General features: G+C 41.4%; 2 protein-coding genes across 2 annotated transcripts in view; both read right to left on the bottom strand.

Annotated features, from left to right (window-relative positions):
• The window catches only part of adam19b (ADAM metallopeptidase domain 19b), a 38,678-nt gene extending 22,558 nt beyond the window's left edge, over window positions 1–16,120 (bottom strand). Inside the window, exons 1-3 of the mRNA XM_007234335.4 lie at window positions 15,873–16,120; window positions 15,575–15,675; window positions 15,280–15,350 (exon numbers count right to left, since the gene is read on the bottom strand). Coding sequence (XP_007234397.2) covers window positions 15,280–15,350; window positions 15,575–15,675; window positions 15,873–15,981 — 281 coding nt within the window. The 5' untranslated portion in view covers window positions 15,982–16,120. The remainder of the gene's footprint in view (window positions 1–15,279; window positions 15,351–15,574; window positions 15,676–15,872) is intronic.
• Window positions 16,121–19,819: 3,699 nt separating this feature from the next.
• hic1l (hypermethylated in cancer 1 like) lies at window positions 19,820–23,524 on the bottom strand. Its single transcript, XM_007234334.4, has 2 exons — window positions 23,421–23,524; window positions 19,820–22,806 (listed from the first exon to the last, which is right to left on the bottom strand). Exon 2 carries the CDS (start codon window positions 22,773–22,775, stop codon window positions 21,321–21,323), a length of 1,455 nt encoding a protein of 484 aa, XP_007234396.1. The 5' UTR covers window positions 22,776–22,806; window positions 23,421–23,524; the 3' UTR covers window positions 19,820–21,320.
• Between the last annotated feature and the right edge of the window lie 1,659 nt (window positions 23,525–25,183).

The following is a 25,183-nucleotide window of genomic DNA, read 5'->3' as shown; positions in this document are numbered from 1 at the left end:
CATGCTGTTTTACAGTTTGTAACAATGCTGATCTAGAGGCAATTTTTGCAAAGTAAACAGTACAGTATATGTTATTATTCTCTGACTCGGAGACTGCTGACACTTGTCAGACCATGTAATGCAAATTACAGCAATTATTCCAAACAATCATTACTTTCATCACCATCAAATAAATGGGCCTGTTATTACTGTAACATGCTGTTGTGATCCAGCTCCAGCTGCTGACAGACAGAGGATGTGTAAAAGCAGGACTTTTAATGACAGTTTGTGAGTCTGTTGAGTCCTACAGTTCATAAACCTACAGTGCAGAGTAAGGACAGCTGAGGTCATCACGTTTCCTCAGCCCTGAAAATGTAATAGACATGAGCATCCAAAAGAGAACAGCATTGTGGGTGACTCCAACCAACACTTACCCTTTTCCCTACTGCCCTCAAGCAAAAAGTACTAGAACATCACTGCCAGACACTGCAACAGCTTTTACCACAAGGCCATTAGACTTCTTAACACTCAAGAGACTCAGAACCCTCTCCACAATCACACATACTGTAACACAACTGACATCCCATCACTCTACTTTACCTTACACATTTTCTAAGGTAATATTTGCTGCTAATTACAGTAATTTTTAAAAGTACCATGTATTTCCATTAACATAAACTCCTTCTTTCTACACTCACTTTTCATATTGTATTGAATCCACTGTGGAAGCAATTGTATGTATTCTATCTGTTTCTCTGCAAAGATTATTGTCTTCTTTTCAGTCTGTTATTCACTGGTCAGGACCCCACAGGACCAGCACAGAGCAGGTATTATTTGGGCGGTAGGTCACGGGTGACCTGCAGGTATGAGTGGATCAGACACAGCAGTGCTCTTAGAGTTTTTAAACATCATAGTGTCACTTCTGTGTCAGCAGTATCCTGTGGAAAGCATCTTGTGATCACTGATGATGCACTAGCTTCTTCATCTTCTTCTGTATCTGACTTTGTTTCTACAAGGTGGACTAGGTAGGAATGTCTAAGGAGCTGAGAGTCAAATTGATAAAATGGACGAACAGTGTAGAAGCAAAGAGGTGGTGTTAAGGCCATGTTTATTACATACCTCTGCATCTTTGTAGTTCTGTGATAGTGCTAAATTATGTCAATTATGTAAAGTAAATCCTGAAAAAGTTAGTTACGAGCCTTTCTTACAACAATGACAATATCTATAAAAACTCTGCATGGTTGACACAGACAATTAAAGCAATCTTACAGAGCTTACAAAGTTTCAGCTAGATGCTTCTATTTATTGCTGTTAAATCCATCGATTACACCTGTCAGTCTGCCTTATTTTCTTTCTTTCCACTTCTTTCCTTTACTTGTTTTTTCTTTTCTCCTACACAGTTTGTAAGCAGCACATTACTGTATCACTGCTCCAGATGAATGGGCTGATTTTGCATATAAGCAGGTCTGAGGAGCTGGAGCAGAGCCAGATGGGCGGGAGAGAGAGACTGTTTCAGACACGGCTATTTAGCATGAGCTGAAACAAAGAGTGCGGTTTAACATGAACGGTGCAGGGGGGTGGGGTGGGGTGGGGTGGTCAACATTCTCTACCAGCACTAAATGACATCACTCCGAACAGAGGAAGAGTAAAGAGAGGGAGGCTGCATTACATAGAGAGGTGAAATGAGATCAATGAACAAATTGAATGGAGGCTGTGCGAAGGACAGAGCGAGGAGGGGGTGGACAGACAAAGAGAAAAAAGATACAGTGGAGAGAGAAAGAGAGAGAGAATAAAGAAAGGAGAGAAATGGAGAGAGCAAAGGAAAGGGTGATTGAGAGAGAAAGAGAGTAAGGAAAACAGGAAGAGAGAGAGAGAAAGAGAGAGAGAGAGAGAGAGAGAGAGAGGGAGAGAAAGTATGAAACAGTGAAAGAGAGAAAGTAAGGGAGTAATAGATAGGGAGGGAGAGACTTAGAGAGAGAGAGATAGACGGAGGAAAAGGATAAGGAAAAAAGAAAAAGAAAGAGGGATTTACGAAGATTCTAAATAAAGTTTATGGCAAACTAAGGCACTTTGTGTGTGTGTGTGTGTCTGAGAGAGAGACAGAAATTGAGAGGAAGAGAGAAAGAGAGAGAGAGACAGGCCGCTATTCTCTATTTGACAGCCAGCCCCTAAGAGGGGTCACCCCAAAGCCAAACAAACCAAGCTTCAGACAAAACACAGCAAAAATGAAGATTTCAGACACAGCCAGCACGCTTTATTATCATTTCACTAACACACAAACATACACAAGAGTGAAGACGCAAAGCACTGTGGGAGGATACACAGTCTGCGCATTCCTCTTCTAAAGAGGACTGGAGAAAAAGACAGATCGAAGGTTGGAAGAAACAAATGAAGAGAGAGGAAGGGAGAGGTGGCGAGAGGTCGTTGCCCGACAGGTTAGAAAAACGTGATGTACTGTCCACATGTGGAAGCAGAGGACAACAAACAACAAAGTAAGAAGAGAAAGATAAATGGGCACTGGTTCCTCACAGAGCACCCTCCACATCTCCACAGTCTCAGAGTCTCCTGTGGGGGTGTACAGGTGATTAATTGTACGGACAAGTTTTTATGAAAGAACACCAAAAGACCAAAGAACAGCTACATCCCACTGTTTTCTATAAACTTGTGATTGTTATAAAGGTGCTTATCATGACCACAAGATTTTACTGCAAAAGAAAAGGCTTGTCTGGATTGTCTGACTAGCTTGTTACCCTGACTTTGCAGAATGCTGCAATATGCAGATGAGCTCAACATGCAGATGAACCTGACAAATTGCAGATGTTCCACATGAGCATATACTAAAATATTATCCTGCTTCATCAGAAAACTGTCTTCCCTTCAAACAAAAGTGACTGTAGGTGTAATACTTCAGTTTAAACAGCAGAGTACAAAAAGGAACATAATAGTTTGAGAACATTAGTGAAATGTCAAGAGGGTTTCTTTCCAAAAAGTTTTGGTTTAGCCGTACCCAGCCGTGCTGAAGAACATAGGAAGTGCATTTTTGAAAAATGGGAGAAAAGCAGCCAACCAACAGCATTCTTTGGCCAGCATCCTGTCACCAGCATCCTTTCACCTTTTATGTTTAAAAACTCCAGCAACACTGCTGTGCCTGAGGGAGAAGTTGCTTTGAATGAATATATTAGCCAACGTGCTTTAACACAGATTCATCCAAACAAACATGAAAGATAATGTGAGCCAAAAAGTTTTAGCAAAAAGAGGTGTTCAATACCAGGGTACTCTAGGACTGGGATGGGAAACACTGGCATATAAACATCTTCTTGACTTTTCCCTTCACTGTCCTCCTGTAGCCACACATTGTCCCCCAGCACTGGTCCAGTTTCTCACTATACATCTGAGGTGTGAGTCAGCACAGCCCTGCATGGCACCGTGGCACCAGGCCAAATGGGCTCCTCTGGGCCAGAGCTCGCCCGAAAGGCATTCATTAGGCTAAAAGCTTGGAGACAGTCAACACACTTATACACACACACACACATACACACACACACACACACGCACACACACATAGACACACAACCTGACTGAGACAGACCTAAGTTGGATTATAGCCATTAACTATAGATGCCAACAGATCCAATGCTGCTTTTTTACATTCAGGATGAGTGTGATCTCCTGCACACAGAGCATGTGCTTGAATATAAAGAAAGAAGGGCTACAGCAGAGAAAATGTGTCAAAATGTTTTCAGAGTAAAAAGATTATCCAATCTTGTTAAACTGCCACACTTACAGAAATAGCTATAATGTGTGTAAATTTAAATTGAGTAAAGTACAACAAAGTAAGTCTCTTAGTTTCAATCTTTATTCTGATGATTCAGCAAGGTACTGGACAGGGTTTGTTATATTACAAAGTCATTGCTTAATCTAGAGTATGATCTAGACCTGCCACTAATTATTCTTAACTAACTACACTTTTTAAAAATTCTATAACACTTTATATCTATAAAAAGATGAACTAGAAGGCTTTTAAAAACATTTAAAAAGGCAGCATTATGTTTTATTTGGTATTTTTGCACATCAGAAAGTGCTATTTGCAGTTTGAGCCACCACTAAAAACACAAAATACATTTCTGGACAAGCTGAGAGATACAGAACCATAATTTTAAGTGAAAGGAGCATGGGGACCGGTGAATGGGCCCATCAGGCTCTGTTTCTCACTGTAAGAGAGATCAGCACTGTTTAAAAGTCTATAATATGCATCACATATTTTCACAAACACAGGAAATTAACAACTGCTGCATCCACAAGAAAAAGCTTTAAAGGCTAGAAATGTTTCTGAGCTTGTTTTGATCAAGTTATCAAGTTTAATAGAGTTTAGTCACTATAAACCCTGATATGATGTAGAGCTATTCTTGAGTTGTGATTATCAGAAAATCTAACAACATTCTGTGATTTACTGTACAGTTCACTAAATTTCATTAGCTGGCTGCAAAATTACACCAGTACTTCACTGAGACAGATTACAAAAACAACCCTGACACACCTGAACACCCCTATTCAAATAATTAATTAATAACAAAAAAAGATCAGCAACTCATAAAACATAAAACTCATCAATGAGCAAGGAACAATTCTCTTAAACCTGAATGAAGAAACTTTTAAAGGAACCACAATTCCCCAGGGGAAATCCTTCCTCCAAAAATCAAACTTACTGAACAAACATTACTTATTTAAAAAAGAAATTCTACCACCCCATAAATCTGTCTTTGTCTCTACGTTTTTGAAACAAGCCTCAGACAATTAAGTTTAAATCAAAATCTCTTTCCTGTTTCATTAATAAAACAGCAAATCTAGTCGATATTGATGTTGAAGCCCTTTATAACAACAACTTGCTAAGAAAGACAACATGTTATGTGGTTTTATGTCTAAATATACAAGACTAGACAGAATGGGAACAACTGATCAAGAGTAATGTGATCTAGCCATACTTTAACTAAGTAGCTTTTTTTTTTTTCATTTTTCCATTCAGTAATTTTACAGCTGTCCTGCTGTTTGGCACAATAAACTGCTGTTGCTCCTGGCTATGAAACCGGAAACTCAATTAGTATGGACCACCTCCACTCAGAGACAGAGGGAGAGGCTGAGAGAGAGCAGAATGAGAGAGAGAAACACAGAGAGACATAGAGAGAGATTAAGAGAGCAGGATGAGGTATAAAGAGAAAGAGAGACAGAGAGAGGATAAGAGAAAATAAAGATTAAACTGAAAAGGAGAGAGAGAGGATGGAAGAGAATAAAGATTAAAGGGAAAGAGAGACAGAGAGAGAGACTGAGAAAGAAAGAGAGAGAGAGAGAGAGAGAGAGAATAAAGATTAGAGAGAAAGAGCGACAGAGAGAGAGGTAGAGACTGAATAAGGTTAATGGTGAAGACCGGAAAGAGAGTAGTCAGTACTACAGCACATGAATAAGTAATGGAGAACACAATGATTCTCAACTGCATTATGTTGAAAATAGCTCTGGTGCATTGATAAATGTCAGTAAATATTCTCTTTTAAAGACTCTGTTTTGTGTCTTTGCTTAAAAAACACAATTAGACATAAAATTAGAAGTCAGGTTTAATTACTTTCACTTTGCTCTTCTATTGAAATGTAACTATGCTATTAAAGCAGTGATTTTATTGCAATTTGCATAATCAATTTTGTTTACATTCAATTCACACAGATCAGTCATAACATTAAAACCATTGACCTAATACTGTGTAGTTCTCCTGCATATCACCCTTCAAAGCATGGACTCCACAAGACCTCTGAAGGGACTCTCAAGGCCTCTATGGATCAAAGACTTGATCAAATTGATTTCTGGTGAATTTGGAGGTCACAGTTCTGGTATATAGTGACCACTGCATACTGAGAAAATCCCACGAGTCTGACTGATGCTTGAAGATGCTCTGACCCAGTCATCTATCCATCACTATCTGGCCTTCATATTTTTACAATTGTCCAATTTTCCTGCTTTCCACATGTCTTACCTAAAGAACTGGCTGTTTGCTATCCTGGTGGTTTTAATGTTTTTAATGGCTACTCAGTATTCACTTTGTATCAAAAGGCTCGCTTTTTCATATTTACGGCTAAAGTGTGGGTGTTGATTTAATGGTTGTAATCAGTTAAGAGCACAGGGTGTCAATTCTGATGAACGAACGATGTTGTAAAATACTTGAGTGATTGCCAGAGAGGACAAAGAATTTCGAAATTTGGAAAACCTGGGAAAATCACGACATCCAATTTGTTTCTCCATTTCCAATATACTATTGCATACATGGTGGCCAAGGTCAAGTTGCAGCAAACCACACATACATGAATTTTTAATGCATGTTAATCGATAGGCTTTAGAATAAGAACCATTTCTAACTGCTCAAACACAATAGTACAGTATTCAAACATTAGTGTAAGCTTTAGAGACATCCTTGAATCTCTCTCATATGGTATCTATATACTGTACACTGGCAGCCAAGCCAAAACAATAGCTTAGATCTGTACATCTCTCATACACAAATGCTCAGCAGATGTTTTGGTTATATCTGTAGGGGTCAAGCTATTTTTTTGAAGGATAACCACAGAAAATCACTTGAAAATGAAATGAAGCAATGCAAGACACTGTAGAGCATATCTAATGGTGGAGTGGTTTAAGGACAGAGAAAGGCCAGGTGGTGTTAAAGTAAGTGGTGCCACGCAATCGCCACATTTAAATCCCTTTAAAAACCCAGAAATAGTCTTAGAAAAAGTGCAATGAACCACTGACTGTTTCAAATTAAAAGTGATATAAAGCATTCTTTGAGTGATATTACAGAAAAAACAAGTCTGGTTTCATAAGAAACCAAACACATGAAAGCTATACTGTATGTTTAGAGAACATTTTGAAGGTATTAAAAAGTAAACATCAATACCAATTTAAAAGTTCTTCATGAACACAGCTCTTTTGGAAGAAGTTAACAAATATGGACCCAATAGTGGTTCTTTAATGGCTTTACTGACAAATCTATCATAGTGCGTGTGGGAGGTGTGTGAGCATATATGAGAACTTTTGGGAAGCAGCTCATTTAAACAAACATTCATGCAGTACACTCACAATACTGTTAAACACTCTTAGATTTTTTTCTTTTTATATTATTTTGATATGCCATTCCATTATGACTGCCAGTAACACCATTGAGGCAAACACCCATGTAGAAAGATCTTAAAAAAACGAGTATCATTAAGAACACTGTGTACACGGTGTAGAAATTTCAATGTCTGAGGATGTTGCTCACTTTTAATATGTGGAAGTCACTTGACACACTCATTATCTTGTAAAGTAAGTGTCACATCCTTTCCTGTATGAGCTCAGAAAAACAGCGAATTTTGCGAAATATGCTAATGGTTTGCACTGCTCAACAACTACAACAATAGCAATAACATGATATATTTTAGGTTTATAATGTTTGCAATGAAATAAAAGTTAAAGTAAACAAAAAAGATGCAGAGCTTTCTGAAAATTATGTAAAGAAAAGTTCAGAAATCATATTCATACATTTTTAAAAGTTCAGAAATCAATATTTGGTGGAATAACCCTGGTTTTCAATCACAGTTTTCATGCATTTTGGCATGTTCTCCTCCACCAGTCTTACACACTGATTTTGCTTTATGCCACTCCTGGTGCAAAAAATATATATTTGAGGTTTTCAATTTGATAAAAAAAATGAAATCTTATAATTTTTAAGTGATCTCTTATTTTTTTCAGAGCTGTGGATTATTTAAATATTATTTATTAAATACAATGAAAACTCATTAAATTATAACCATTCAAAAGCTACAATCAAGGCAGTTAACGATTGTATTGAAAAGCACTGCTGTACTGGGTGGGATCCTCACAGCTCACAGTAGGGGGATCTGTAAAGATTAGGGACCATAAATCCGTCAGCAGTCCCCCTCCCTCAGACCAGCAGTCAGACGCTGTGGAGTCAGGCTCTACGTGGAGTTTCAGACCTCTATGGCTTTTCCATCTGCTAATGAGGTTTCATGGTGCAGAGTTGAGCTAAAAAGAGGATAGAGCCGCAGGGGCTTCAGCATCACCAGAGGCAACAGTGCTCTGAACTAAGCACAACAATAGAAACAACAATGGAAGCATGTATCTTCCAAAAGACCTCGACAAAGCAGGAGAATAAACAGCCTATTGTAATTTAGCCGTATCCTGATGACCATTAAAGAGCTGTGGATTAGTCAGCTGCTCTCTATTAATGGCCAACTCACACCAGGGGGATGCACAACCATGCGACACCATATGCTCAACTTCCTGTGTCCCCGAGCAGCAGGATCAGGTATCATTCCCCTGCAGCTCTGAATGACCAAACAATGAAAATACTCCCCATCAACACATGGACATCTGCTCTGGCCAAAATCAACACCACCACACCAGAATGACACACACGTACATACATACACAACATGGACAAAAGTATTGGGACACACCTGATCGTACACTATTTCTATATCTACCTGGCTTTTGTTGGAGTAACTCTCTCTACTCTCCAGGGAAGGCTTTCTGAGATAGTGAGGTCAGGATTTTAATCCCCAAAATTCCCTTCTCAAAAGTATTGGGAGGTAGCTCCATCACTCCATCAAAAAACACAGTTCCACTTCTCCACAGTTCAATTCTGGGGGCTTTAAATATTTGTGTTTGCATTTAAACACATTTGTGATAGCAATGTATGCAATTAAAATTAGCTTAATGTACTAATAAAAAAGGGAATGGACATACACTCCTCAAAAAGGTACCACACTTCAAGTGATGACAGCACTGCTTCAGTCTTCAGTATGTTCTTCTTTACACTGTTTGCCTGTTTGTATTTTAGCCTCTGATTTCACAGCCACTTCCCATTCCCCAGTGCTTTTTTCACACACCTGGTTGCCAAGTATGGAACACAATAGCAGGCAAACAGAATATGCTGCATCTCTGCATTCTTCTAAAAAGCTCCCTGACCAGAGACTGAGTAGACCACAAACAAATAATGCCAACGTGTCTAATAGATTAAGACAGCTTAGAGCCCAGAAGAACTGAAAGCTTCGCGTAGGTTCTAGCGGGAAACTCGAAATCACGCCACTTTTCTCAGCCAATCACCAACTCCCACCTGTCCTTAAAAGACCTCCCTCATACCTGTTCTCCCCTGCTTGCAGACGCTGACATACGTTTTCGGGCGCCGGTCGTTGCCGCGTGGCTTCATGGTGTTTCTGCCATTTGTCATTGCCTGCTCTCAGTTTGCCGTTTTCGCCCGTCTGCGTGGCTGCTCGTTCGTAGTTGGCTCGATTTCCTGCTCGTAGGATCCATGTTGGTTTGTATTGCTCTCTGTTCTGTCGCTGGCGTTTTGGTTGGATCCTCGCTGTGTTTGCTGTTGGCGGTCTGGGTTCCTGTTTTGCTGGATCACGTGACCGTGTCGCGCTTGCTGCTCCGATGCTTTGTCTCGGCTCGCAGCCGTGTGCTGAATCGTTCTGGTCTAGTGCTGAGGCTTTTCTCGGCGGTGTTCGGATAGTTGCTTGGTGTTTCTGCGTTTTCCACGGCTCTGTCCGGTGCCTGTGGCTGAGTTTGTACGCTTCGCTCGAGAAGTCTGGGCTGGATGGCTGTTTTTAAACCCGCTCCTGCTGGCACCCGATAGTTTTAGCCCCGCGCCCGCCCTCCGTTTTTTACGTTTCTGCCGCTCCGCACGCCTGCTTGTGTTGCTTACGTTTAGTGCTCGAAATTAACTTGGGTTTTTTATTGAACCAGCAATGTGGCGCTGATAGCCTGCTCCCTTCCTACTGTCCGCACACACACGCCCACGCCTCAGTGGAGCTGACCCTTCAGGCACTGCTTGCAAGGTGTTTCGTTCATGCAGCACCAAAACCTAATTTGATCGATGATAAATAAACTTAGTGTACTTGGTTAATCCTCGTTCGTTGTGATCTCGTTCTCGCGACGCTCCTATGGTTCGTTTATCGGTCTTGGGCTTTACTGTTGCTGAATGTTATTGATGTGTCGTTCGCAATCGATCCGGCTCAGGAGCCGACTCTTCTACGTCACCTATTGGAACCGGCTCTATTATGGGTGCCGTTTTCTCCATTTTATATACCTTCGTATTTTACACATTTGGAAGCACTGTGTTTGATATTTGTTTTGTGGCACTTTTTTGTTATGGAGTTGCTTTAATATTTTTTCATATTGGGTGATTTGTATTGACTGTTTCGTTTGTTTTAAGTTATTTTGTCGAAGTGGCGCTATTTTGTAAATTTCATAATTGGTTGTAATACGTTTTTTGTTATAAAGCATTGTTATGCAGCTGTTTTGCTCGTCGCAAGTGCCTATTGCGCTGCTTATCTCGGACCGTACCCGTTCAATTGCTTTTCTGTACTCGCTTCCGTGCTGCTTATTGTCTCGGGCCGTGCCTGCTCTACTTACTGCTTTAATGTCTCGGTTTCTGCGCTGCCTATTATCTCGGGCCGTGCCCGCTCTAATGCTTTAATGACTCGCTGTCCGCGTTGTTTACCTCGGGCCGTGCCCGCTCTAATGCTTTAATGACTCGCTGTCCGCGTTGTTTACCTCGGGCCGTGCCCGCTCTAATGCTTTGCTGTACTCGCAGCCCGCGTTGTTTCTTATCTCGGGCCGTGCCCGCTCTAATGCTTTAATGACTCGCTGTCCGCGTCGTTTACCTCGGGCCGTGCCCGCTCTAATGCTTAAATGACTCGCTGTCCGCGTTGTTTACCTCGGGCCGTGCCCGCTCTAATGCTTAAATGACTCGCTGTCCGCGTTGTTTACCTCGGGCCGTGCCCGCTCTAATGCTTTAATGACTCGCTGTCCGCGTTGTTTACCTCGGGCCGTGCCCGCTCTAATGCTTTGCTGTACTCGCAGCCCGCGTTGTTTCTTATCTCGGGCCGTGCCCGCTCTAATGGTTTACTGTACTCGCAGTCCGCGTTGTTTATTATCTCGGGCCGTGCCCGCTCTAATGCTTTGCTGTACTCGCAGTCCGCGTTGTTTATTATCTCGGGCCGTGCCCGCTCTGCTGGTTACTTTACGCGCAGTCCGCATCGTTTACTATCTCGGGCTGTGCCCGCTCTAATGCTTTACTGTACTCTCAGTTCGCGTTGTTCATAATCTCGGGCCGTGCCCGCTCTGTAATGCTTTAATGGCTCGCAGTCTGCGCGGTTTATTATCTCGGGCCGTGCCCGCTTTAATGGTTTGCTATACTCGCAGTCCGCATCGTTTATAATCTCGGGCCGTGCCCGCTCTAATGCTTTACCGTACTCGCTGTCCGCGTGGTTTATTATGTCGGGCCGTGCCCGCTCTAATGCTTTACTGGCTCGCAGTCCGCGTGGTTTATTATCTCAGGCCGTGCCAGCTCTAATGCGTAACCGTACTCGCAGTTCGCGTTGTTTATTGTCTCGGGCGTGCCCGCTCTAATGCTTTACCGTACTCGCAGTTCGCGTTGTTTATTGTCTCGGGCCGTGCCCGCTCTAATGCTTTACTGTACTCGCTGTCCGCGTTGTTTATTGTCTCAGGCCGTGCCCGCTCCGCTGCTTGATTGGACTCGTGTCCGATGCTGCTTGTATGTACAGTACTGCACAGGTTCTCGTTTACGTGATTCGTGGACTGCACTGACTCCGTACCTGGTCTAATTCTGGTGATTTGCTGCCTTTATTGGGTTAATTTTGTGTTGCCTGTGCTATGTTTTGTTTCATGATTGGCATGTACCTTTCTTGCAGAAATTCTACTTTTACGATTCCGTGTTTTAACATATTCATCAACGCCGTGGGCAGCGGTTGCTATTGCCTTAGAACTTTTTAGTGGCCGAAGTTTTGCGCATTTACCGATCACGGGTTGCTTTGTCGTACTGCTGTGCAAATTCCGTGCCTCAATGTTAAGTATCCGATCCGGTTTGTCGTTGCTTTATGTCTTATGGTTTGTGCTGATGTTAATTTCCCTGGTCCTTTGGTTTTGGGGGTGTTCTCCAAGGACAGTCTGTCCTTGGTTCTGCATTTGGTGCTTCCTGACATTTGTTTTGACATTAATTTCGCTTCCCCTGTTATATTTGCTTTGTTCGCATCATGACTTACAAGGTGTCTAATAACAATCATCAGTAAAATGTTATAGCAGTCAATGATAATGGAAAGTTTAATTCTCGGGCCGTGCCCGCCCTAATACCCACTGGACTCGTAGTCTGCGCTGCTGCGATCACGGGCCGTGCCCGCTCTATTAACCTGGACTCGTAGTCTGCGCTGCTGCGATCACGGGCCGTGCCCGCTCTATTAACCTGGACTCGTAGTCCGCGCTGCTGCGATCGCGGGCCGTGCCCGCTCTAATAACCACTGGACTCGTAGTCCGCGCTGCTGCGATCGCGGGCCGTGCCCGCTCTATTAACCCTGGACTCGTAGTCCGCGCTGCTGCGATCGCGGGCCTTGCCCGCTCTATTAACCCTGGACTCGTAGTCCGCGCTGCTGCGATCGCGGGCCGTGCCCGCTCTAATAACCACTGGACTCGTAGTCCGCGCTGCTGCGATCGCGGGCCGTGCCCGCTCTATTAACCCTGGACTCGTAGTCCGTGCTGCTGCGATCGCGGGCCGTGCCCGCTCTAATAACCACTGGACTCGTAGTCCGCGCTGCTGCGATCGCGGGCCGTGCCCGCTCTAATAACCACTGGACTCGTAGTCCGCGCTGCTGCGATCGCGGGCCCGTGCCCGCTTTAATAACCACTGGACTCGTAGTTCGCGCTGCTGCGATCGCGGGCAGTGCCCGCTCTAAATACCCACTGGACTCGTAGTCCGCGCTGCTGCAGTCGCGAGCCGTGCTCGCTCTTATACCCTCACCCATCTTGTTCGGGATACCTGATGTTTGAGTAAGTAATTTATGTACATATATATCTATTTATTTATATATCTATTTAATATATCTATTTAATTGCAAACAACTGGAGGCGGTTGTAAGATTTTTATACAGACGTCAAATGAATATACTGTTATAACGTACTGCCACGTCAGCTCGCGCTCGCTCAAATATCCTACTCCTTATGCTCCTAGATATCAACACGGGCCGTGCCCGTTCCTATGCTCATAGACTCATAGTCTGAGTTTTTCTGCACAGCGGGCCGTGCCCGCTCTTATACCCTTTGGACTCGTAGTCCGCGTTTTGCTGCACAGCGGGCCGTGCCCGCTCTTATTCCCTTTGGACTCGTAGTCCGCGTTTTGCTACGACGGCGTCCAAAAGTTGTGCCCCTCAAAGGCTTAATGTATTGTTAGTCCGCAGTGTTTTCTCATGCTGATCACGTCAACGTTACGCTTATCATACGCTTCTAAAATAGACTCAAGCAGTGTATACAAGTACTTTGTATACAACGAACCTAATAAATGTATGCTATCAAAACATGAGCGCAACTACTGTAATACACACGTACTCAGCAAATAACACTTTAATCTTGAACGCCTTATTCAAGCTTGTTTATAACTGTTTTCCTTCCAGAATACGTGAACCAGGTAAAGGATCCTCCTGTGGGTAATTATATCTTTTTATATTTTTGGGGATAGGCTCCGCCCCCGCCGTACAAGTACGGCAGGATCTGCGAGGTTCCAGACGCTGCGGACCTGGGCTTCGACGGGGCTTTCGCCAAAGACTCTATATACACTATATTCACTATTACTAATTGTCATACGTGTTTATTGGGATTAAATCTTTCTTGCTGCACTTTGTTTCTAGAGTTTTCCTGCTAGAACTGAAAGCTTCGCGTAGGTTCTAGCGGGAAACTCGAAATCACGCCACTTTTCTCAGCCAATCACCAACTCCCACCTGTCCTTAAAAGACCTCCCTCATACCTGTTCTCCCCTGCTTGCAGACGCTGACATACGTTTTCACCCTCCTCCTTCCCCACCGCCTCCAGTTCGGTCCCGCCGGTTGCCCAGGGGATAGGCTCCGCCCCCGCCGTACAAGTACGGCAGGATCTGCGAGGTTCCAGACGCTGCGGACCTGGGCTTCGACGGGGCTTTCGCCAAAGACTCTATATACACTATATTCACTATTACTAATTGTCATACGTGTTTATTGGGATTAAATCTTTCTTGCTGCACTTTGTTTCTAGAGTTTTCCTGCTAGAACTACAATTCAGATGCTGAGCTGACTCATTTTCTCCTGAATAGGTAAGCACTGGGCTCCAGCTTATCTTCTATATAGAACCATTACAATTAAAAACTGCCTGCCAGTGTGCCGATCCAATGCTCACTACCGGTATGAGTCTGATACCAGCCAAATATTTTGATCTTCATGTCAAAATTCAAAGGAAAACATAACATTTGATGTTATTTAGATCGCTCTGCATGTAGACAAATGTATTATTAACAGCTCAGTTTAAGAGAAGGAACAAATTGGAATATGACTGACATCAGCATCAGACATAAAAAAGTGCCTTTTACTGGCACTTTTATTTTAAGAGTGTGGAATTCCTTTTTAGATTAAAAAAAGCTCCCAAACGTCTCAGAAAACCCACTTCCTCTGGTGCGGTTAAAGGGGAATTCAGTATTTAAATCAGCGGCTTTGTTAATCAATGTTACACACCTCGTACACAAACACTCTTCTACAATGGTGAACAGTAATAAAGTAAATGCAATCAGTTACTGCAGTGAGTAGGATTATTTTAGTTTTGGGTGACTTATTTTCTTCTTAACTTCTACTTCTCTTTACTACGTCACTTACTAAGTCATTAATTTTGGATAATGTGTGCATAAAAACACAAAAAAAAACACAAAGGAGACTTACAAGGAGTACAGCATAAACTTTGTTTTGAACCAATTTTCACCTGTTGGACAGCTACCTAGTGCAAGCATAACATCTAGAAGTACCTCTACCTACATAACTTAAGGAATACACGGAATACATTGATGCACAATCACAAAGGAAAACACATTTGTGCATATGTGTCCAAAAGAAGGTTTTAATTAAACTTGGCTTGTTTGCAAAAAGCTATTTACAGCCACCTGGTTCTACCCAAAGGACATTGATTGCCTTCAGACTAATTAATTACATTACTTTAAAAGACTGGTGAACCAAGAGTGATTAGAGTCTTGTTCTAAAAATTATAATAATACATTAAAGCCATAATACCTCATATGATACTTGTACTTTGTACTTTGCTGGAGTAATATTTTATCTGGTATGTCTCTATATTAACTCAAGTACATGGTTTGTGTATTTCATCCATCACTGCACCTCGACTGACAGACAAATTCGATGTGATGCTATCGCTTTACACACATCAGGTACTCACTCATTCCTCTGTAGTTGAAGAACCAGCTCCACTCCCTCTGCGGTAATCTTGACTTCTGCTTCTGAAGGATGCTGATGAATACAGTTCAGAAAGTACTGGTGTTAATAGCACAATGGACAATTCCAATTCCAATTAACAGAGACTTCTTTTCACACCTTGCTATCCGTGACTGAATGTGCTGTATGTAAGTAGTGTGACAGTAAACCATGTGTTGCTATGTGCTAGTTTTTGGCAAAACCTGGCCGGAAACTGAAGGACATATATTATGACTGAAACTGGATGTAAAGCTACATGCCTTTGTGTTGATCTGGGATCTTTTGTGTCTTGCTGGGCTCAGGAACTGGGGGACAGTGAGCTCATAGCTCTCTACAGTGTTGAGGAGGCTCCAAAGCGAGTCTGAAAGCACAGAGAACAAGAGATGTCAATCCCATCAGAACTCACTACAGCATTTTCTCTCAGCCCTGCAGCTGTTAATGCTCTGTGTGAAGAGCAGAGAACAGCAGATAGTCTGCACTGTTTATTTAGCAATCCAGCCCTAGTCAATTCAGCCTCAGTCAATACACAGCACCGGCTGTAAACAATGGCTCGCTTACCTGCGCTCGCGCTAAAGGCAGTGCATTGCACGAGCAGAATAAGACAGCTGAGGTGAGGCCAGACACCGGAGCGTCCGGCACGCGGAGCAGCGCAGCCCTTTCCCATCATGCCCAGAGCGCGCAGTGGGGGGCAGGCAGCTGCACTGGGCACCGGGGGGTCCGATCAGGGAGCTTGCCCCATCCGCGCGCGCTCTCTCGTGCACAACCGCTCTGCTCTCTATCGGTACTGATGTAGCTTTGTGTGCTGACAGGAGCAGCGCGAGGCACAGCCAGCGGCTTCTCCGCGCGCTTACATCACCAGCAAGGCCACGCCCCCATAGGGTCTCCGCGCGCTATATACAGCTCTGGAAAAAATGAGACCACTTATAAATAATAAGTTTCTTTGATTTTACCAAATTAAAAAACTCTGGAATATAATTAAGAGGAAGCTGGATAATCACAAGCCATCAAACCAAACCTGCTTGAATATTTGCACCAGGAGTTAAACAGTTGTCTAAAAGCAGTGTGTAAGACTGGTGGAGGAGAACATGCCAAGATGCATGAAAACTGTGATTAAAAACAGGGTTATTCCACCAAATATTGATTTATGAATATGAACTTGTCTTTTTCGCATTATTTGAAGTCTGAATGCTCTGCATCTTTTTTTTGTTATTTCAGCGTTTTCTCATTTTCTGCAAAAAAAATGCTCTAAATGACAATATGTTTATTTGAAATTTGGAAAAAAATGTCAGTGGTTTATAGAATAAACCATCAATGTTGATTTTACTTAAACATATACCTATAAATAGCAAAATCAGAGAAACTGATTTAGAAGCTGAAGAGGTCTTTTCATTTTTCCCATTCATATAATAAAGATATATACATTTATATATTAACACTCACTCACACATAAGCACAAATAGTGCAACAACAACAATAATAATAATAACAATAATAATAATAATAACAATAATAATAATAATAACAATAATAATAATAATAATAATAATAATAATAATAATAATAATAATAATAATAATAATAATTGTGTGGAAAAACCACACAGAAACAAGGTAAACATAACATAACGTTGAATAGATGTTAACTAAAACTGATGTACACAAATAAATCTGTTCTGACACCAGAGATCAACTGTTTGCGACATTAGGAAAACTAATTTTAAAAATGACACAAATATTAGACTTGCTCATTTATTTATTGAGAAAGAAATTTAATATTACATACCTGAGAGAGATCATTTAATTTTTGCAATCAATTTGATGTCAAAAAGTCATGGAAATGTTTTGTTTAAAGAACAGAAATCTATTCATGTCTGATATTCACAACAGTTTAAAAAATGTGTCATGGAACAAACATATGAGATTTCTGTGGATTAAAAAAAAAAAGTTTTTTTTATGCTTATAAGGCTAAAGTCTCGGAACCCTCCAAGTTGCAGAATTTGTTTGGAGAAAGGAAACCCTGTGATTCTGACATAAAATCTTTTACAGTGGTTTGAATCTGTTTGCTGCATCTAGCACGAAATGGCTTGCTATCATATATGGAACAATGTACTCTGAATTATACCAGCAAATTCTAGAGGAAAATATCAGGATATATTTGAACTGAATCTCAAGAGAACATGGGTCATGCAGCAAGACAACAACCATATACATATTTTGGAACGGCCAGATCTTTTATTGGAATAAGTTCTGATCTTTATCCAATATAAATATTGTGTAAGGAGTTAGGGGAGGAAACCCACCAACAGTACAGAGTTGAATTTGTCTTGTAAAGAGAAATTAGGTAAAATTCCTTCATTTACTAGTAGTTATTGCTGGACAAGAGGGTGATATGTAATATACAAAGATTTGTAATATTTGATCATTTTCCTTGACAATAAAAGAGTTATAAGTATAATATTTTGATTCTTTTTTTCACTTTTAGGACTCACTTCAACAATAAAGTGCAAATCACTAAATGTCAGAGGCTTAAATAAGAGGCTCTTCCAAAACCCTTTCTAGCCATGTTCTGATCATCTGCAGCTAATGTGGGATTCTAACTGTAAAAGATTTATGTAGTTACGTAATAAACGTGGAAACTGACTGATGAGATTTCAACTAGCTGAATAAAGTGGAGCATATCAGAGAATATTGAGAATACTATTTACACTATTCTCTCAAATAGTGTCTTCCCAAGGATAAGAGATTGTGTATGTATTTTTTTTAGGGCAGATTTACTATTCCACTTCATTCAGATCTTTGATGTTAACACATAGCAGTTCCATTAGTATGCCTTCCATTCATCAATAGCTTTCTAGCCTGGAAACAACAGAGATGCTGCCTCACTCTCTGCCCTGGGTGGGTTTTGGCACCCTCTCTCACACAGCTGCAAATGCTGACACTGCTCATAAATGGACATCTACTGCTTCCTCCTCATAAGAAGGTCAATAGAGGGCGGGGTGTATGCGCTCATTGTGGAAGTAGTAAGGAAGCCTGGAAGTCAATGTGTTACGGATGGACTGAGGGATACAAGGAAGCTGCAAACTGACATTTGGCCATTGGAGTGCTGCTGGATCAGGTTAAAACAGAACATCATTAATTCCATCACTCCATAAACACAGTGCGGTTTGAAATCTGCTGATAGAGACCTGAAGTTAGGACTAAAGTGATTAAGAATTTAACAACATATTCATCCTTGTGTAAAAAGGCATACGGCTGTCACAACAGCACTTAAAGCTCATAATAATGTTGATTTGGAAGAATATAGAACACCCCCAGAAGACAGAATTAGCTGCATGCTGCCCTCTACTGTACACAGCTAGATTTACATAGTGAGCAGAGAAAGTAACCACTATACCAGAGTCGCTCATTCCAGGTCCAGGAGATTTACCATCCCCTAATCTCACACACCTGATCCAGGTAATTAAAGGCTTCATGGACATGCAGGCATTCTAGACTGAGACGTGACAGATCTAAAATATCCTGTGTAGCAGATCTCCAGGATCCATGTACTATGCTAATACTTACAAAATTGAAGTATCAAGAAACACATTTATACCACTAATAAAAATAAATGTATAATAAATGTGTATAAGCATGCTCTCTACAGCACAGTGGTCTTCAGTTCTGCTCCTGGAAAATTACATTTCCTGAGATTTGGGTTGTAACAGAAACCGGAATTTAATTCTCCAGAACATGGCACTGCTCTAAAAATAGGACACAGAGCCTTATTTTGTCATATGTAGCATTTGTTTATAATGCTTTCCCATATAAAATATAATAAACTGCAATGTGTTGTCAATGCATCCCCAATTTGTACAAAACACATTGCTTTGCTTTTAATTTACCACTGTATTTTTTTGTGCTTAGTTTCAGCATCAGGTCTCTATGAGATCCTTTCAATAAATATAAATTGCCAAATGTAAAGCATTTACAACTTCAACCAAGCAGACTATAGCAGAAGACATTTCACATGCTATATAAAAATGGACAAAGAAAAAAAAACAAATACAGTAGTATGTTTTTTTTTTATCAGCATTTAATTATAAGTATCATGTCAAGTACATTGTCATTCATATGTATCCATCCAGAAAATGTGCTTTGGTATTCAACAGGTCACAATTCATACTCCTTGAACAACGGTGTTTGATACTCTTTCCATTTTAATTTCATATGAAATTCATGTTAATTAACATGATCTTTTATTAAAATATACCGCAAGTGGAAAGGAGACTATCGACTCAAGCTGCCATGCCTTACGAAGGCTTATTGTGTTGGATGTACAGAATGCTTCAGCGTATTTTAGTGTGAAAAGTAGTGCTCAAATCACTGATAAATATAGCTGCAAAAATATCGGTAATTGGCTCTTGTGGTAAAAAAGGGGCAGACGAGCCCCCGAAAAACAATCCCTGAGGTTTCCAGAGGAAAAAGGTCCAAGTGTTGTCACAGTTTTGCAGATCGGTTTCAAGTCCATCAGAAATGGAAAATTTCCTGCATATATCAACATTCCGTCGTTGTGGTACAGACAGAGTCACGAATAACAATCTTTGTAAACTCATTTCTGGGGTGGGGAAAACAAAAGCAAAAACACAAAAATAAAATAAAAAACATACTGCAATAGTCAGGCAACTAAAGATGTTTTTTTTTTTTTGCCTGCAGTGAGATTTTAAGGACAAGCTATGATAAAATTCTAATAGCATATCTATTGGTCTGATGAGTTCCTGGTGAATGGAGGAGTTGTCACCTTGCTTAAACAGTGGGTAAGTACCCAGAAAACATGAGGTAGTTGAAAAGTAACAGCTAAACACAGCTTGTTGGAATGAAACAAAAAGCAAAAATCCTTATTACACATCTTAACATCCAAAAACGTAATGGTATCAGCGTTAACCCAAATTGTCTCACACTGAACAGAACAAAACAAACAAACAAGAAACAGCAGTGTTCTCACTGACCACTCGACAGGAGCAACCAAAGATTATGAACTAAACAGCTCATGCAAAAACCACCAAAACCCTGGAATCAGTGAGCAACCAAGCAATTTCTTCAAGATACTCAAAAATATTTACAATAGTTCACCAACAGTCCTTTTGGTCTCATATAAACATTAGATGTATAAATGTAATGTTCTATGCAGGAAGAAAATCTGAAAATTGACATCTTACACTAAATTAAGTAAACTGTGGCATAAGGGAAAAGGGAGAGGAAGGGAATAAACAAAAATGTAAAACTGCAAATAAACACATAAATTAGACTTACACTTAAATACGTATATTGTAAGAATATAGATTTGGTTATAGTAATACAGTATTTTAACATATTTTAACATTCATAATTTCTTTGGAACTGTACATCAATCATGCCTAAATGCCTTAAAGTCATTGGGTAAATAACCCTTGTTCCACTAATGCTTATCATATAACAAACCTTGTTCATCAGAAACCTTATATTGGTTTTTAATCTATCCGTCTCACTGTGATAAAGGCAGTGTATTTTTTTCTATTGCGTCAATCACTATGGTTTGTTAACGATTTATATCAGTTGCCAACTTATGCTGAGACACTGGAACAATCAATAAAAGGATAACAGTGTTTTGTATTGAGGAACAGGTCCAGATTGTGTAGGTGAACATAATCTCAAAGGGCTAGCATTTGCAGGTTTGGGAGGGTCAAAGCTGAGGTAGCAATGTTTGCAAACGTATTCAAGTAAACAAGAGTTTTGTTTTCTGCAGATAAAGCTCAGTAATCTACAAAGTTCTGCATTTTAACCATAAAAGACTCAGCAATAACATGAGTATTACATTCACTCTTTCAAAGTAACTGGTACCACAATGAACATTCGGTAGTTTAAATTCAGAGAAAAAGAGGTTACTTAAACTTTATGAGGTAATGTTGTTTATTAGACCAGTGAGCTTAGTTGAGAGGCTGTAATTAGTTTATTGATATAACCTAAGCGTATCCTCTCGAACCCTGGCCTAAGTTGGCGAGTTATGCATTCGCATGTGGCTAATGAGGTTTCTTTGTTGTGTAAACTTGCCCCCGCAGATTTGACACTCGTAGGGCTTTTCTCCCGAATGGACTCGCATGTGCTCGGTGAGGCGATACTGGCGTGTGAAGCGCATGCCGCACTCCTCGCAGGCGAAAGGCTTCAGGCCCAGGTGGCTGCGCATGTGGCGTGTCATGGTGCCACGTTGGGTGAACATTTTGCCACAAATGTTGCAAGGAAATGGCCGCAAGGTGTCCAGGTCTTTATGGGACTTCAGAGGGCTTTTATCTGTGGTTCCTGGGGATTCTTGTGGCAGCTCCGCAGCTGGATCTTCATCACCCTCATCTTCCTCCTTAGAGCCATCCATTTCAACATCTATATGGGATTCTACATGGTTGTTGAGGCTTTCTGAGGACGGGAACCCCTTTCCACAAGGAATACAGACATAAGGGTTGTCCCCTTGGGGTTGCTTGAGGTAGGACTCCTGTCTGTATACAAAGTTAGGGCTGGCATCGCTAGATCTTCTGTTCTCTGCCTGGTCTTGGGCATTCTCTTCACATTTGCTTTCTTTATCATCAGGCGAGTCTGATCTAAAGACAAGGTTTTGGCTTACGTGACTTCCACTCTTGATGACAGGGAAATAACCGTTGACATTGCCTTTCCTTCTGGAGCGCTCTCGGGGAGGGGTTCTTCTCCATTCCTGAGCTCCGTCAAAGGAAACCAGGCCACTGGCCTTCTCTGGTGACCTCTTCCCTTCCAGACCTGATGGGAGGCTGCTTGCAGTTGTCCTGGAAATGGAGGACTGAGAGTAAACCTGCATACTGCTCACCTCATTGCTTAGGGAAACCACGGAAAAGAGTGAAGAATTCTTCTTGGTCAGATCCAGTCCGAAGCCTGGTTTGGTATTTGGGAAAAACTTACTCTCACCGTTGTTTCTCTTCTTTGGAGGGACCATGCTCACATACACTTCAACATCTGATGAAGTGTCCTCAGGCTCGCGCTTGGGCACGATTATTTTCGAGGCGGGTGAAAAAGGCTGGCTTCTCATGCGTAAGGAGCTCTTGCCAGAGACTGACCCACCAGGCTCAAGCTTGCTGGAGCACAGACTTGCGAGGTCATGGAGCTGGAGGTAGTTAGCCACAGTGAGGAGGGAGGTCAGGTTCTGCATGCGCTCAGTTCCCTGGCACTCATCAGACAACTTGCCGGTATAAACGAAGTCCAGGATCTTCTGGAACACGTCTGGATCCACCATCTCGGAGTCAAGGTGAATGAGGTTGTCGTGGAGGACCAGGGACTTGAAGTAGCTGCTGGTGGCGGCGAGGACACTTTTGTGCGCCCGAAAGAGCGTGTTCTCCACCATAATGACAACATCACACAGAAAGCCCTTGGCGCGTTGCTGGTTGAGCTGCAGCAGCAGTTGAGTGGCATAATTTGAGACCTCCATCTCCTGCCCTTGATATTTTTCATTGAGGTGACTATAGAAGAGAAGAAACATAAAACAGTGTTTTCTGATATTAATATTTTAAATATGTAAAAATGAAACAATGAAAAATTAAAACAAATATATTTTTTAAAACTAGTATATCAAATGCCTTAAATCCAAATAATTTACAACTGAATCTCGAGCATGCATTGGCTACAAACAAGGAGCAAGGCTTGCATTGATTAAGGAAGCCCAGCGTTGGGACCAGCCCCCAACCTTTTCTGACCAACATTAAGCGTTATCCCAGCTCGCTTTACCTGAAAAAATCGGTTTCTACACCACGGTTTACGCATTTATGCATTTATATCGCAGGGTAATGAGGAAAAGGGGACATATGCATGTCAGAAAACGTAAAGTTAAGCCCACCACAGCGGGGAGGCGAAGCTAGCCGAGCCGAGGCTTTCTGAATGCGGAACTACGGCTGTAAACACTAATCGCCTACAGGCAGACAGAGCCAGAACACACTTCCCCATCTGCGATACGCTTTTTACCGCGACATGACACGCAGCCCCGCGCAGCGCAACCACGAATTACACCCTCAGACTTATAGCGGGGGACAGAAAAACACGGTACAGCTCGTTACAGCGGAGAGACCGCCAGTCCCACCTTGCCAGGCTGGTTAGTGTAGGTGGCTGCAGGAGGGGACAGCCCGAGCCCGGACCCACACGGTTCAGTCGACTCTCCCGTTTCAGCCGCTCCCGCCGCCCCCCATTCTCTCCCCCCTCTCCACCACGGCACCGCACGCGCCCCTAACACGGAGCTTTAGAACCAGACACAGGACTAAACCTAATCTCGGTATTAAAACACGTACCTTTCCAGCAAGGGCAGGGGTCCTCGTTTCTCGCGTCGTCATCAAAACGCCATCTTAGCAGCTTGTGACGTAGGCGGAGCTTCGTAACCCCTAACCCAGTTCAGAGGAACACAGAGCGCGAGCTCCATCAGACCTGAGCAGGTGAGCTCCTATAGGCCTACCTACAGCGTCACGAGCGCAGCACGCACCATACGCAAATGACACGCCCCATGCCAGTAGGCTATGTATGGAAATGTATCCCATAGTGGTTTATTCATGATCAATAAGAGTATATTGCAGGGCTGTGGGTGTGTTAGGCATGATTATTAGCTGAGTTACAGAAATAGAGGAGTGACAAATATATTTTTTTATAGAATATTCATGTACAAAAAAAATACAAAAATAAATATATATATATATATATACAGCTCTGGAAAAAATAAGAGACCACTTTTCTTTGATTTTAGCAAATTAAAAAACCTCTGGAATATAATCAAGAGGAAGATGGATGATCACAAGCCATCAAACCAAGCTGAACTGCTTGAATTTTTGCACCAGGAGAGGCATGAAGTTATACAAAAGCAGTGTGAAAGACTGGTGGAGGAGAACATGCCAAGGTGCATGAAAACTGTAATTGAAAACCAGGGTTATTCCTCCAAATATTGATTTCTAAACTCTTAAACCTGGTTTTCTTTGCATTATTTGAGCTCTAAAAGCTCTTCATCTTTTTTGTTATTTCATCCATTTCTCATTTTCTGCAAAATAAATGCTCTAAATGACAATATTTTTATTTTGAATTTGGAAGAAATGTTGTCTGTAGAATGAAAAATCACATTTTGTGGTTTAAATTTAGTCACAAGGACCAACATAACTTGACTTTTGACTTTTTGTGCTTATTTTAAGTTTTGATTGAGATCATTATTCCTAAAATAAGCAAAATAATCTTACAGTTACAATGCTTAGAAAGGTGTATGATCAGTTTTTTTTAGCTTGATTGCAATATGAGATTTAATGATAAACACCTAAAAAAAGAGCTGCAGTAACAGCAACTCAAATTGCATCTAATCCATGGAGTAACAGAATGAGCTCTTCGTGCTGCAGACTGTGATCATGTGACATAAATAGGCTGGAGGCAGAGTGAGGGAAAATCTAGAGTGAATACACCCACACCAAACTACATTTTAAGGCCATTTCACACGTATGTTTTATCAAATATGATTTTTATAAAAGCGGAACATTTACGCAACGTCTGATGTGTTTTTTGGTTTTCAGTAAATGGGACTTAATTTTCATGATCTCCTTTATTCTCTTTGATTTACTTCTCCACACAAGGTTTAATTAGCAAGTGAAGCTGTGGCTTGCAGTTCTTTGTGGAAAATGAACAGAGTAGGATACAAGACCAATAAAAGTGGCCTTTAGCCCGGAAAAAAAGTATTTTAATAGTATTTCACATCAGTATCAGGATATCCAATAGTGTTATCACACATTTTTTTCCATATCCTGTACCCCTATTAGGAGTGCATTTTCCTGTCTTTCAAAATAATTCAAAATTATAATGTAATTTATTCTGAAACACAGT

This window comes from Astyanax mexicanus, chromosome 10, assembly GCF_023375975.1.
Source record: "Astyanax mexicanus isolate ESR-SI-001 chromosome 10, AstMex3_surface, whole genome shotgun sequence".
NCBI classification, from domain to species: domain Eukaryota; kingdom Metazoa; phylum Chordata; class Actinopteri; order Characiformes; family Acestrorhamphidae; genus Astyanax; species Astyanax mexicanus.
Note: the sequence above shows the minus strand (reverse complement) of the source record. Positions and strands in the feature narration are given on the sequence as shown.

Bases quoted from the DNA above. Each gene is read 5' to 3' on its own strand.
- hic1l (XM_007234334.4), bottom strand. From the start codon at position 22,775: ATGGAGGTCTCAAATTATGCCACTCAACTGCTGCTGCAGCTCAACCAG.